General features: G+C 43.7%; 1 protein-coding gene across 1 annotated transcript; it reads left to right on the top strand.

Moving 5' to 3' along the window:
• Window positions 1-6,912: 6,912 nt before the first annotated feature.
• LOC108925314 (uncharacterized protein CXorf21 homolog) lies at window positions 6,913-7,896 on the top strand. The gene is made up of 2 exons (XM_018737143.1): window positions 6,913-6,934; window positions 6,990-7,896. The coding sequence occupies exons 1-2, from the start codon at window positions 6,913-6,915 to the stop codon at window positions 7,709-7,711; spliced, it is 744 nt and encodes a 247-aa protein (XP_018592659.1). The 3' UTR covers window positions 7,712-7,896.
• The last annotated feature ends 3,058 nt before the right edge of the window (window positions 7,897-10,954 follow it).

Below are 10,954 nucleotides of genomic sequence, written 5' to 3'. Positions count from 1 at the left end.
ATGTGGGCTGATAACACTACATAGAGTTCTTTGGAAGTCGCTTTGGAGAAAAGTGTCTGCTAAATGAATGTATATGTACAAAATGTGAATAAGACTTAAAATTTTGTGAAACTTGTGATCATTAATTTTATGTGTTTAGATGCTTTGAGGATGGAGGATGTCATGAAGCCTTAAGGCAATCAGACTGAAAAGAAATTCTGAATCAGAAGAAATCATATTTATGACAGATAAAAAACGTGGTCAAATTTGGCCAGAGCACAATATAAATATAACAGTGTTGAATACAGTACTAAAATATAGAGCACTTTAATCAATATCAAAATACTGTTATTGCAGTTATACACATCATTCAATGACCTCACCGGTGTGAGGGTGTCTGTTGTTGAAAGACCCAGAACACCCGATGACTCTTTGCTAATTGTTTAAAATCTTGAGGGTGATAGGGTGTAGGGGAAAGATCGCTTTCCATTGGAGGTATGCAGAATATCAACCAGTTTAGAGCCATTTCACTTCTCAGCGTGGAGTGCAAGATATTCTTCAACATCTTGTCATGTCGACTGTTTAGAGGAATGCGTACATAGACACCTCGTTGCAGAAGGGCGGCACCCCTGGAGTGCCTGGATGTTTGGAGCACACTGGTGTAGTGTGCGCACACAACTCATCAGAGAAGCTCGTGAAGGCAAAAGGGACCTGGTCATGTTATGGCTTGACCTTGCCGATGCATACAGGTGCATACCACACAAGCTGATTGAGTTCGGTCTACACATACGCCATGTTCCCATCAAGACCAAGCACCTCATCCTGAATTATTACAGCAACTTCAAGAAGAGAGTCACTTCTGGGTCCATCACATCTGACTGGCATCAGCTCAAGAAAGGTATAATAACTAGCTGAACTATATCAGTTTGAACATGATAGTAAAATCAGTGGAGGTGGAATACAGAAGCCCCTTGACAAAGACTGGAGTGCACCATCCCCCCATAAGAGCATACATGGATGATCTCATAGTCACTACTACATCAGTGCCTAGGAGCAGATTGATCCTTCAAGGCCTAGAGAAGCTCATCATGTGGGCAAGGATGAGCTTTAAACCAGCAAAATCAAGGTCTCTTGTGCTGAAGAAGGGAAAAGTGGTGGATAAATTTAATTTTTCTTCGTCTGCAGCAACCATCCCGTCCATCGCTGAACAACCAAGGTTTAAGGTTTATTGTCATAAGTACAAGTACCGTGTACAAAGTACTATGAAATTCTTGAGTGCTTATCCACGGACTATGAACAAAACAATAAATAGTACTGCACAAAAACAAAACAATAATGCCAATAACGATAAATAGCAACAGATAGCCAGAATACTTAAAAGTGAGAATACGTGAAGTGACAATGCAAGGAATGTGCCAATGTGCTTGGAGGGATCAGTGCAATTCTAGTTGCAAGAAGGTGGCACATTGGTGAGTATTGTATGCTTTTACAGCAGTGGGGTAAAAACTGTTCCTGTACCTAGCAGTGTGGGTTCGAATAGACCTAAGCCGCTTTCCAGATGGCAGAAAACAGAAAAGTGCCCTTGTGGGGTAACTAGATGCCAGTCAAGAGTCTTGGAAAGGTTTTTAACAGTAGCTTCAGTGACACCGCTGCTGTCTGGAGAACCATGGGAGACCTTGAGGCCTGGCTTACCAAGGTAGACAAGTCAAGTTTGCCTGGTAGGTTCAAGGCCTGTATTTATCAACACACCATTTTGCCTAGACTTCTGTGGCCTCTGTTAATATACAGTACACAGTCTCCATAACAACAGTGGAATCCCTGTAAAGGAAGGTCAGCAGCTACCTCCACAGGTGGCTAGGCTTGCCTTGGAGTCTCAGTAGCACAGTCCTGTATGGTAGAAGTAACACGTTGTAACTCCCATTTCGAGGCCTTCAGGAAAAGTTCATGGGACGTACAAGAGAAGTGCTCCAGTACAGAGACTCCACAGACCCCAAGGTGGCTGCAGCTGGCATTGAAGTATCAACAGGCCGGAGATGGAGGGCAGAGAACAGCTGGAGGGAGCAGAGTCGTGCCTGAGATGGAAGGCATTGGTGGGCATGGTGGCAACAGGGAAGGTAAGCTTAGGCCTCCTCCCAAAGATCCAGGCGTACAAGGCCTGTGGCAAAGATAGGCACCACATTATTCAGGAGAAAGTAGGAAGGCATGGAAGAAGTAAGAGCTGGCAGAATGGTTCGGCTCAAGCAGCCAGAAACATGGACAAAGTGGGAGAGTGCATTACAATGGAATGTTACCTGCTCACACATCTTGCAGGCTTCAGTTTCCTGGTCCAGGATATGTATAACACCATACCAAGTCCAGCTAACCGTCATGTCTGTCGGAATGATAAATCACCCTCCTGTCCTCTTTGCACTGGGAGAGGATCTCTGGAACACCTTCTGAGCAGTTGCCCGAAAGCTCTTGAAAAAGGTTGTTACTGTGGCATCACAACCAGGTGCTGAAGGCAGTTGCAGAACATGCTGTCACAGCCATCAGTGCAACCAAGCATCACCACCCTGCATGGAATACTATCTTCTCTGTCAAGGCTGGACTTAAGGCCCACCCACAGCCTAGAGGGAAGACAGGCCTTCTAAACACAGCTACCAACTGGCAGCGGAGAGTAGACTTGGGCAAGTAGCTGAGGTTCATAGAAAACATCGTATTTACATCTCTCCATCTGGACATGATCATCTTTTCTGAGACTATCAAGCAAATAGTCATGTTGGAGCTCACAGTGCCCTGGGAAGAGCGCCTGGAGGAAGCCAATGTGTAGAAACGTGCAAAGTACCAGGAGATTGTGAAACAATGTCAGAGACAAGACTGGCAGACACACTGCATGCCCATTGAGGCAGAATGTCAGGGATTTGCAGGATGCTCATTGTGCAAAGCCCTAATGCTGCTGGGCATCACAGAGAAGGCAAAGAGGAAGGCCATCGGATCAGCTACCGAAGCCCCAGAGAGAGCCACTAAGTGACTCTGAATTAAGAGAACAGATCCGTGGTGAGTTGCTGCTGGGATAGAAGTCGGGGCTTGATCAGCCTTGACTGGATCGCCTGGGCGAGGGTGTCTGATGTTCAAAGACCTGAAACACCTGATGACCCCATGTCACATCACTGACGATGTGTCCCAGCACATCCACAGAATGTATCTTAAAACCAAATAACAATACTAAATTGCTTCCAAAAAGGAGAAGAAAATTAACAATAAATGTACCACTCTAAGAAGGATAACAACATAAAAGATAGTTTGCAGTAATTACATTGTTTTGCTTTCTGGAGCAAAAAGTCATTTCTATTATTTTATTTTTTGTGTAGACTATTAAAGGCTTTCAGACTGGTGTATTTTACTCTGGTTTCCTTTTTGTGAGTAACAGGTGAGTATGGGAAGGTGTCACACATTATCTCACATCACCTCTTTGTCATAACAACCAAGCCACCAATGAGGGGTGTCAGAGCTCCACCACGTGACCATGCGCAGGTGTTCCAGCTCACACTCGCATGTTGAATGAATTTATGGTCATGTGCCCACATCTGCTTTTTTAATCTGGTGGTGTTCAATACCACTGAAAGAGATTTGCATCCGACAGAACATCTGTTCCTTAGTGTTGTGGAAAAGGGATTGACAAGGAGCAGCAGCCTCAAACTGCTCTAAAATCTATACGCATCTTTATTCTGAGCGATACAATTTGTTGACGAGCACAGTACATAACTGCAAAACTTAAAAATAAATAACCAACAGTATTTTCACACACATTTGCATAGGCAACACTTTTGTCTAAAGCAATGTTAAGCTTCTTGCAGTTATTTACACATATATACAGGAAAATTTTACTGTATCAATTTGATCAAGGACACTACAGCAGGAGGTGGGATTCAAACCTGGGTCCTTTAATTGAAAAGCAGCTACTCTAACCGCTACACCAATTTCTGCCTGAGTTAAGGACACTGAGACCCCTGAAAGTGTTATGATTCACACTGTGGGACAAAAATATTTAATGAGGATCATATATGCATGTAAATGACATCAGTCAAAGTAGCATGGATTGCGGTGATGAAGTACTCTTGTGAGGTGAGTGCCCAACATCACAGACTCAAACCATATCAGTGGAGTAACAACAGCAAGCCAGCATGGTTCAATAGGGGGTGTGGAGCTCCTTTGTGATGAAACATGCGGTGACAAGGGGTACAGAGCTGCATGGAGATGTTGCCTGTCTGGAAACGGAGGACAACTGTGCACAGAGGCCACCAGAGCAGGGCTCCCTGCAGGTTTGGTGCCAGATCACTGTGTGAATGATGCTAATGCCAACAAGGATGCTTGCCTGGGGGTAGATGCGGTTGTCCAGGTTACAGAGCAGAGAGGCAGGATCAACAGCTGACTGGATGTGGGGGAAGGACAAATGAGGGGTCTGCTTCCATGCAAAAGGACAACGTTAACCAGCTGCCTGAGCACTGAGAGCATGGGTTCGAGAGGGGTGTAGTAGCCTGCATGGGGCTCCTGGTGTTCAGCAAGAGGACAGCATCTATAAAATTTTTCTCCCCCTCACTCAACTTTTTTGTGTCTTTTTGTTAGCTGTCCCACGAAAGCTGATTTAAATGTGCCATAGTAAATGGGGTGAATACTTACAGACTCAGTTATTTTGTGTTTTTCTATTTGTCATTCATTAAAAAGTGATTTGTACAAATATGTTTCACTCTGGCATTTTGTTAGGATGTTCGTGATTAGTTTTCTTATATATGGTACCTTATTAAAAGTGGTTGCCTTAAGTCTAGTTCTTCACTGCACCATACAGAACATATTTGTGTCCTGAGTGTTGAAATAAACCATTGTTTTTTCTGCACTGAGTTGTCCCTGCCTGGCCATAAAAACAATAAAACATGAAAAAATTAAAGGAGGGTTAATACTTTATACTGTATATGTACAGTAATAAAGAAAACAAAAACATATGATGGATCAGATGTGGGTCCCTGTTTCTGAATAGGAACATTTATTCATAGTGTGTCCATAGATACACCTGAGTACATCGGTACACTTTCACGTTTCAGGTGTGTTTTCACGCAGTTAATTTTGTATAGCTTTTACACATGAATATGATATTTAATGTATCATAGTTAAGCTCTATATTCTGTGTTCTACTGTGTCTGTACAGAAGGATAAGACACTGTTCTATAACCCTGCAGGCTGGTTGGACCCAGATGTTCAGTGGCGAGATAGTCACCTTAAGGTGTGAGGACCCAGTAAGGCTGTTTGGATACGAACCACTGGCAGACTCCTGTTGGGCAGGAGACCCAACTGAACTAGACATGAGGAGGAAGGGGTAGGAACAATCAGTTGGCAGCCCCAAGATGCTGTACCTCAGACAAGGGCAAGGCGGCAAGGGAGCGAAAGCAGGACACGGTTTGATTTGTTTGGCTAAATTAGCATTGATGGTAGACAGCTCCCTCATAATGTTCACCCACTGGAGGAAATGAAATATAAACAGTTTGCCACCGCTGGGTCGGTATATTGAACTAAGAAATTTGTGGCCTGGATTAGTAGAAAAAAGGTCACTAGAAAAAAGTAAGAAAACAGACCTCTAGGCCAGCAATAGGAACCCGGGGTCCATGGAGTCCTTGGGTGCATGAAGATGGGCTTGAGGGTTAGTGATAGGGTTAACGATCACGGTTATGGTTAGGATTAGTGTCAGGGTTAAGATTAATTATAAGGGTTAGAGTTCGGGTTAAAAAGATAACATAGTATAAGGCAGCTGGTAGCACAGTTATTCAAGGTGCTTCTTTCAGGTCTTAAATTTGTGTGTTTTAATCCCACCTGCTGCTTCACTGTCCCTGACTGAGGTGCTTACCCCTAAATTGCTCCAGTTTATTTTACCCAACTGTGTAAATGGATACGTTCTTAGTTTTCATCACATTCTTGAAAAGAGCCTTGACCAAAACGAATGCAAAAAACTGCTCTGGAGTTTACAGTCACCGGCATACAAACACTGAATCAAGAGCATTCACTTCCCTTTTATGATCTGAGGTTTTCAGAGCTCTCAGGCCTCCATGTGACATAGTGTGAGCGTTTCAGTGATATTTTTTACCAGGCAGTTCCTGTTTCTCAGATACGAAAGAAGCGGTTGCCTGCGCCACAGCACAAAGGACTGCAGAGCTGAACTTGCACTCCACTCATGATAGAGTGCGCCGATTGACCATTCCCCGCCTTTTACCATATCAGCCGCTGGTCTGTTCTCAGGTTCCACATTCCTGGTCAGATCCTCGTAAGTATGCTCTTTTGTTGTACCATATTGTCATAATAAGGTGTTTTTAGGTGACTTTCTGTGGCAATCTATTTTCTCTGCATGGACTCCACACCCACTCCTGAATGGTCTCACCAATATTCCCGTCTAGCTCAAAAGTCACAGAAATAGCCTTTATAGTACTAGAAACAACTTGTTCTGTATGCTAAGGGACAGATGACCCTTACCGCTGCTCTTCTGAGGCCACAGTAAAAAGAAGCCCATTTTTTACAATGTGTTATATTTCATTTTAACTTTAAAATTTAGTTACTTTGGACAAAGAACTAGCTATAATAAGTATAAGAAAAATAATGATGATGTTTGCAAAGCTGACATATAATGTGTTTCCACAGAAGTATCCAATTTGTCTTTGGTTTGCCTCTATGTGACTCAGGTCTGAAATTTTTTACATAATGAGACAGTCTCTGTTGGCACTACAGGCACAGATATGCTGAGTGAGGGCTTCCTGTCTGTTCTTGGGTACAAGGAGGAGAGGGGCAATAGCACGCCCAGGAGTCAACAAGCCTGCGGTCCCCTCCCCGAGGTTGGCCAGAGCTCCTTGGTGTTGAAACTACAGAAAGGTGAGAGCTAACATGTCATTCCTGGGGGGGTTTATTAGAAGGTGAATGCCACGCCACCTAAAGAGGGGTGTTTCTTTGAGTGGATGATTTTTTTTTCTTACTGAGGTTTTTTGTGTGAGAAGGGAAGGAGGAGTGGTCGGCGCAGTTGCAGGGAACGGGAGTGGAATCACCGGCCCCTGATGCGGCACCCCAGCCTGGCCAGGCCCACTGCATCCCTGGCATTGAGAGCCCCCTGTACTGTGGGCTGGAGCTATACCGCTCCTGGTGTTGCTCCAGCTTGTGCAAGGACTACCCTGACCTGCAGCTTCATGGGGACCACCTAGGGGACAGGGCCTCTGAGAGCCCTGTGCCCAGCTACATATCCTATGAGGGTCCGCTGCTGCAGTCCAGGGACCTGATGGAGCTGGACCACCTGCGACTAGAATCTATGGTGCCGGAAACACAGAGGTGCATGCAACTGCCTGTAGAGGATGCCGCAGAGACCAGTATTACTCTGCATGGGGAGCCACCATCCAACTCCATGCTCAATGGGTACCTTGAGAGCAAGGTGCTGGAGGTGTACCGGCAGTACATGGAGGACAACCTGGCACGGTGTGGATCTTCCCCTGGCTGTGTGCTGCCACCGAGCCTGGCCCCTCCAAATTTGCCCCCGCTCGGCCTTGCTTTGCCGAGCCTTCTGCCTTCGAACTCACAGCTCTTCACAGAGCCAGCTACAGCGCTGGGGCTGTTGAGCTCCCAGTGTAGCTCTGATTTCAGCTCGCCTGTGCTGCGCATCTCCGACACCAAACTGGGAGAGCAGTGCCCTGTGGCATCCAAACCCCCAGTGAAACCCCACCCCCTTTAGCTCCTGCCATCATCTCTAACTGACTTGCATAGGCACAGGAAAGCAAAATGTTACATTCAGACTGGTTGTCATGTTGTGGACGTAATCAAACACTATCCAGTGCCATGCTTCATTCACAGTTACTCACCTATTTATACAGCAGAGTAATTTTTATTGTATCCACTCAGGTTAAGTACCTTAATCAAGGGTACTACAGCAGGAAGTGGGGTTCAAACCTGAGCCCTTCAGGTCCAAAGGCAGCAGTTTTAACCGCTACACCACCTACTGTCCCATGTGGCGCAAATCCTGTAAATAGCTATAAATTATGGCTACAAAGGCGGTGCAGATGCTCTGAAATGGGGTTTGACATCCTGTCGACTCAGAAAGAGTCATTTCCTTTTTATGCTGAGACACTTTTAAACAGAGGAATGGGAGAAATAAAAATAACCATGTGTGACAAGTGGGAACTGTGCTCACGATGTGAATAAGATGCTAAACTTGAACAACAGCGAGTTGTCTGATTTAGAGAATGTCTAGAAAAAAATAAATAAATAAATAAATAATAAATAGAGGGAAATTAGGGTCACATTACTGAGGCTGCAGTGATCATGGGAGTCAAGCACAAAGCAAAAAGTGAGGAAGAGGACACAGAAGAAATGGGAACAACCCAGAACAAGAAGTAAAAGTTTTCAAAGAAATTATATTGTACATAACATTCTTTCATTAACCAGAATGGAACTTCCCCTTTGTTTGAAAAGGCCATATTTAAGAAACTTGATACTGTGAACAGATTGTAGTTAGTATTGCTACAAGTGCCCTGTGTAAATGTGGTACATTAAATAAAAAATTTATTGGCCAAGCTAGCACTTTTTAAAATGTATTTATTTATTTATTTATTTATTTATTTATTTTTTTATTATTTAAAATAAGTATTAATATCTCACGGTATTTCGGCCACGGTGGGACTGAGATTTAAACTGCAAGCTTTCAGTTACAAGGCCAACACCTTAAATGCTACCTTATCGAATACCTACAGAACTGATATGAGACATATGATTTTATATGATTATATGTTATGAAATCAGGACACTTAATTTGTATATTTGTATAATATGCAGAAATATAATGTATAACGTCAATTTCCACATACTGTATAAATTAAGTGACATTTGAATAATTACTGTACACTGCACTGTAATGTAACTGAGGCTGGAATGTCGTTTATATAGTTAGTTATTAAAAATGAGAGTTAATGAGAGTAAATATAAATTTTTGAGAAGGTCTTCCACCTGCTGTCATATCTCAGTACTGCAGTTCCTTCATGGCCAGAGAAGACAAAAGGAAAAATATTCCAAGATAGACTTAAAAATGTAAATTGGCATCAATTTGGTGATAGCCCAAGGTTTACTATCTATAGCGGTAAAATGCTACTTAGATAAGCCATTCCAGGTCTTCTGCAGAAAATATGTGTTGCACAATGCCTTGTATTACTGAAAGTGTAAAATACAGCAGTTTTGTCCATTGCACAAGTTATTGCAAAACACAGCTGGCACCACAGAGAAGCACTGTTAATGAAGGTGCAAATGAAACTGGCCAGTTGGCAGAAGCCACCAAAAGCCATGTGCCACACATTTCCTCCAAGATGAATGTAAGCTTTAGTTCCAAGTTCAAGTTCAAGTTTATTGTCATAGGTACAAGTACCATGTACAAGCATCATGAAATTCTTCCTGAATGCTTCTCCACAGACTATGGACAAAGACAGAGACAATAGAAATACTGCACAAATAAAACAATGACAATGACAGTGAGTAGTGAAACAGCAATAGCAATGAATAATGGTAACAATAATAACAATAATACCAGTTGACAGCCAGAGAACTCAAAACAAGAGAATGAGAATAAGAATGCTTAAAGTGACAGTGTAATTACGAATGCGCTTGGGAAGAACAGTCCAACTCTAGTTACTAAAGGTGGCACATTAGGTTTTTCTCGCCTGTGCTACAGAGACGGTGAGACTGGCGTTATCATGCAGTGCTGTGGGGATCAGCACCGGGGGGGTCTTTGTTCTTGAACTCGAAGCAGCCATAAAACGCGTTCGTCAGGGAGAGATGGAGCGGCACCTGTCAATGTCCGCGTCTGTGGTTTATAATCTGTTAATGTTTGGATTCCCTGCCACAGCCTACGTGCATCTTGAGTGCAGTTAAACTCTGATTCCACCTTCCTGCTGTATTCCCGTTTCGCTCTGCGATGGCTTTGCGAAGCTCGTACTTGTTCTTCTTGTACGCGTCCATGTCTCTGGACTGAAACGTGCAAGTTCGCGCACGGATCTTATTTTGGATTTCGGCAGTTATCCGTAGTTTTTGGTTGAGGAATGAGCAGACTGTTTTATGTGCATTACAGACATACCCGATGAAGTCTCTGACCACCGTGGCATACTCGTCCAGATTGGAGGATGAGTTTCTGAACATGTCCCAGTCCACGGAGTCAAAGCAGTCCTAGAGCCTCTCCTCCGCTTCTGGTGTCCAGCGCTGCACAGTGCGAGTCACAGGCTCCTCTCGCTCCAGTTTTTGCACGTAGACCGAGAGCAGTAGAATCGAGGCGTGATCTGACTGCCCGAGGTGTGGACGCAGCAGGGAGTGGTACGCACCTTTGTGTGAAGTGTAGCAGTGGTCGAGGGTGTTTGAGCCTCTGGTGGGGCAGGAGATATGCTGATGGTACTTTGGGTACACATTCCTGAAGTCGGCTTGGTTAAAGTCTCCAGAGATAATGAACAGTCCATCTGGGTGAGCAGTAGTCTTTATATGCGGAAAGAGGAAGAAACATGTGAAATGAAACGTCTGTGTTACATATTAGCCCTAATTACAACACTAATTCGGTTTTTGGCACCAGTATAATTGTACAGATGTGCCACAAATTAATATCTTAGTCTTTTAAGAAAAATTCCACAAGCAAAAAAAACAAATGAGGAAATAAACTGTTTCCTCTTTTCTGAACATACACAACGTTGGTTTTCTCAAGTCTTTATCTGTAGAGGTATTCTTTTTAGTGGTTGTTTTCCACCACTGAGCTGGAACATTAATGACACATCTGATCACAATGGTGACTGACTGTGACTGACTAACGTGGGCATGCCACCCATAACCCCTGTTGGTGTCTCCTTCTCCCAGGGTTCCAGGATGTCCGAGATGATATCCGTCATGATCCCAGAGACCTGTTTCTGACATAAGAGACAGATAATGGAGGAAATCATATGAAGTACTGTCT

Source organism: Scleropages formosus, chromosome 13, assembly GCF_900964775.1.
Source record: "Scleropages formosus chromosome 13, fSclFor1.1, whole genome shotgun sequence".
NCBI lineage: Eukaryota > Metazoa > Chordata > Actinopteri > Osteoglossiformes > Osteoglossidae > Scleropages > Scleropages formosus.
Note: the sequence above shows the minus strand (reverse complement) of the source record. Positions and strands in the feature narration are given on the sequence as shown.